The following is a 3,121-nucleotide window of genomic DNA, read 5'->3' as shown; positions in this document are numbered from 1 at the left end:
TAAGATGCTAAAGAGTAGTCAGAAGAAATAGGAGGGAAATGTCTTCTTATTTTTTAATTTCAAATGAGTGAATTGCTTAAATCAAGTGTTAGCATGCAGGGCACCAGATGCAGTGTACAATAAAATTTAGTCAAATCTCGGAGGGTTTGCAAAAGGATCACCTGCCTTTAAACTCAAGCAGTCATCACCAGAGTTCATGCACTTATCATGAGGGTACCTACCTCCATACCACCACAACTTCAGTTTCAAATCAGTAAATTGCTTGAATCAGTATTAGCATGAAATATCAAGACACCAGGATGCAGTGTACAATGAAACTTAGTCAAATCTAGGAGGGCTTGTAAAATGGATCGCCTGCCTTTAACTCTTAAGCGGTCTTCGCCAGAGGTCATGCACTTATCATGAGGGTACCCCCCCCCCCACTACCTCCATACCACCACAACTCTATCCCAAGGAGGTGCTAATGTGGTGAGAGAAAGAGGCTGCCCTACTGTGAGGGGAGGAAATTGTGCGCAGAGGAGCGGAAACCCGCTAGATGAGGCGTGGTTTATCACAGTCCTTGTAGCATCTGCATCACCTACCGCCCTGTCTGTTCCTCATAGCACCTACTTGCTGACCCAGACAAAACCAACAAGGATTTGTGTTATTCTATAATGCAAATATACAATCATATAGATCTATATAATCATGTAAATATTATGTGTGCAATGTCCAAGACCCTGAAAAAGATGCATGACACTTTTTTGATGCAACCATTAAAAATTATTGGACACCAAAATTGCCTTACAGTCTCTTTTTTGATCTTTTTTTTTAAACGTAGATATGTGTAGGTATCTATAATGGGTGTGTGATTTATGTGAACCATAGTTACACATGCTTGCGTAAACATGCGTTTCATCTTCGATTATGTGACTAATTGCATCTGATAACTTCCCCTCAAATTCCTACTTTCTTACAGGTTTCTTGAAGTGTCTGCTTAATGTCATGGCTGCCTTCAGTTATTCTGAAGTCATTCATAAATTGTTACAGAAACACACAGCCATTTCATATATATATATTTTAAAATCAAGAAATCACAATCATATCACTTCTTAGCCATTCTTCAGGAGAAGTCAGATTACTTCACTCTTGTTAGAAATGAATAAAAACATGTTTTTGCTACAGCAAAGCTTAATTTACTCTGTACATTACATTTGCTGAAACAATAAAGCACACACTGTTGAGGGTCATTCAATGCGATGTAATGATGGAACATTTTGAGAATTTTGAGTTATTACAATTGTTTCTTTTAATATTGCTCTTTGTTTGCAGATTGGCATAGATGTCTGGAGCTAGATGCCAATGATTAGAGATTATGTAATCCCCTTAATCCCTATATCTCCACCATGGCCTCCCTGTTGGACAGATTGATGCATGTTGTAATTACACCTAAGTGGATGTGCTAATTACTTTTTAGGTCAAGTGTGGAAGAAGTCATGCACTGCATTCTGATGAAAAAAAAAAATGGCTAGTTACATCAAACATAATTACCCACGCACATTAAGGGTTTACCCCCATGCTCCTTATCACAGCTTCTTGAAAAACAACCTTGTCAGCTTAAAGCTATAGGTTGCATAAAAAAATGGAAACACTTTGATGTAACGAACAGAGCACATTCATTGATTTTGTGTCTCATGCACATTACTCAGGTCGCAAGTGAAGTATGCCTATCTAGTTACAGGTTTCAAGATGCTCATGATTGGGTAATTTATTCAGACGATTGATTGATGTGTAATTCAGTTTAAGAATGCATGCGTAAAGATGGTAGGACAAGAAAGCTGCAGCTAATACAATTTTGCCAGAAGGAAATTTTGCAGCATATACAGAGTCCTCACCCTGTGTTGCCATGGTGACCGTAAGAGGGTATTGATAAATTGTTGTAGGGCCCCTCAATTAATATTACCCGCATAAGGAAAACGTGAGTTGTTGAGCACAGTTCCACGAAAAGTGCCTCTCAGAATTTCTGATGCTAAATGCCATCTCTCCTCTTCTCTGCCACTGTCTCGTCATGCAGGTTCCCACGGCGATGCTCCGCGGCAATGTGACGTCAGCCTAACATGACCAAGATGTCCCTCACCAACATGTTCCGGCAAGATCCCCGCATCCCGGCCAAGCCGGAGGCCACGGTGGTACGGGAGTGCCTCTTCAACGAGCTGGAAGGACAGCTGCGGGAGCTGCAGCACCAGCACTGGCAGGCCGAGCAGACGGAGAAGCAGCGCAAGCAGACGGTGGACTATAGCTGGCTGGTCAGCTCCCAGCCCAAGTACTACGTGGTGCCTCAGCTGCAGCAGCTGGAGCTGGAAGACCTCTGCAGCAAGGTGAAGGCCAGTGAGACCGGCCGCATCATCACGCGCTTCCGCGAGATCCTGACCCGGCGGCCGGAGGTCAAGGAGGTTCCGCAGATCCTCAAGGCGGTCATCATCCAGGTGCTGCAGGACCGGCCGCCCGAGGAGACCATCACCGACTGGATGTGGAAAAAGACCAACAACTTGACCAAGGTCAAGCAGAACATTCGCGTGCATCCGCTCTCGAGTGTCTCAGAGCAAGTGGACAGGCAGTACGGACACACCCGCAGTCGGCGTGCCATCAGCGTGCCCGAGTTTGGAAACAGTGCAACACTCAGGAGCAGATCTTTACCAGAATTCTGTGCCAACATGGATAGTTTGCCAGTATAGGGGATTCCCCTCATTTGGTTCTGCTGTTGAGTCGTTTTTTATTATTATTATTATTACTATTATTATTCATGAGGTGATCCTCTTTGTAGGTTTGTTTTTGTATTCATGCATGCCTGTGTGTGATTTATGAAAAAAATTGTGAATATTTGGTCACAATTATGTGTTGTTGGTTTTTTAATATATTTCCAATCATATGGCTACTGCTCATGATGATACAGGAATGATTAGATTTTATGTATATGATCACCTGGTCTCATTTAGTCATTCTTGAGGATGCCTGGTTTTAATCTGTCATCTTTTGAGGACCTCCCCAGCTGTCTCGTCACAGTTTGCAGCCTCAACTCCTTTCCTATGCCCTCGCTGACTGCCAAAGTTTGTGAGGCTGCCCAATCAGTATTCATGGGATA

At 43.1% G+C, this 3,121-nt stretch overlaps 1 protein-coding gene across 1 annotated transcript; it reads left to right on the top strand.

Moving 5' to 3' along the window:
- Nucleotides 1–2,092: 2,092 nt before the first annotated feature.
- LOC140242131 (protein RD3-like) lies at nt 2,093–2,714 on the top strand. Its single transcript, XM_072321897.1, has one exon. It carries the CDS (start codon nt 2,097–2,099, stop codon nt 2,712–2,714), a length of 618 nt encoding a protein of 205 aa, XP_072177998.1. The 5' UTR covers nt 2,093–2,096.
- Nucleotides 2,715–3,121: the final 407 nt, after the last annotated feature.

Source organism: Diadema setosum, chromosome 2 (assembly GCF_964275005.1).
Source record: "Diadema setosum chromosome 2, eeDiaSeto1, whole genome shotgun sequence".
Classification (NCBI taxonomy): Eukaryota; Metazoa; Echinodermata; class Echinoidea; order Diadematoida; family Diadematidae; genus Diadema; species Diadema setosum.
Note: the sequence above shows the minus strand (reverse complement) of the source record. Positions and strands in the feature narration are given on the sequence as shown.

Coding starts and splice junctions, on each gene's coding strand:
- LOC140242131 (XM_072321897.1), top strand. CDS start 2,097: ATGACCAAGATGTCCCTCACCAACATGTTCCGGCAAGATCCCCGCATC.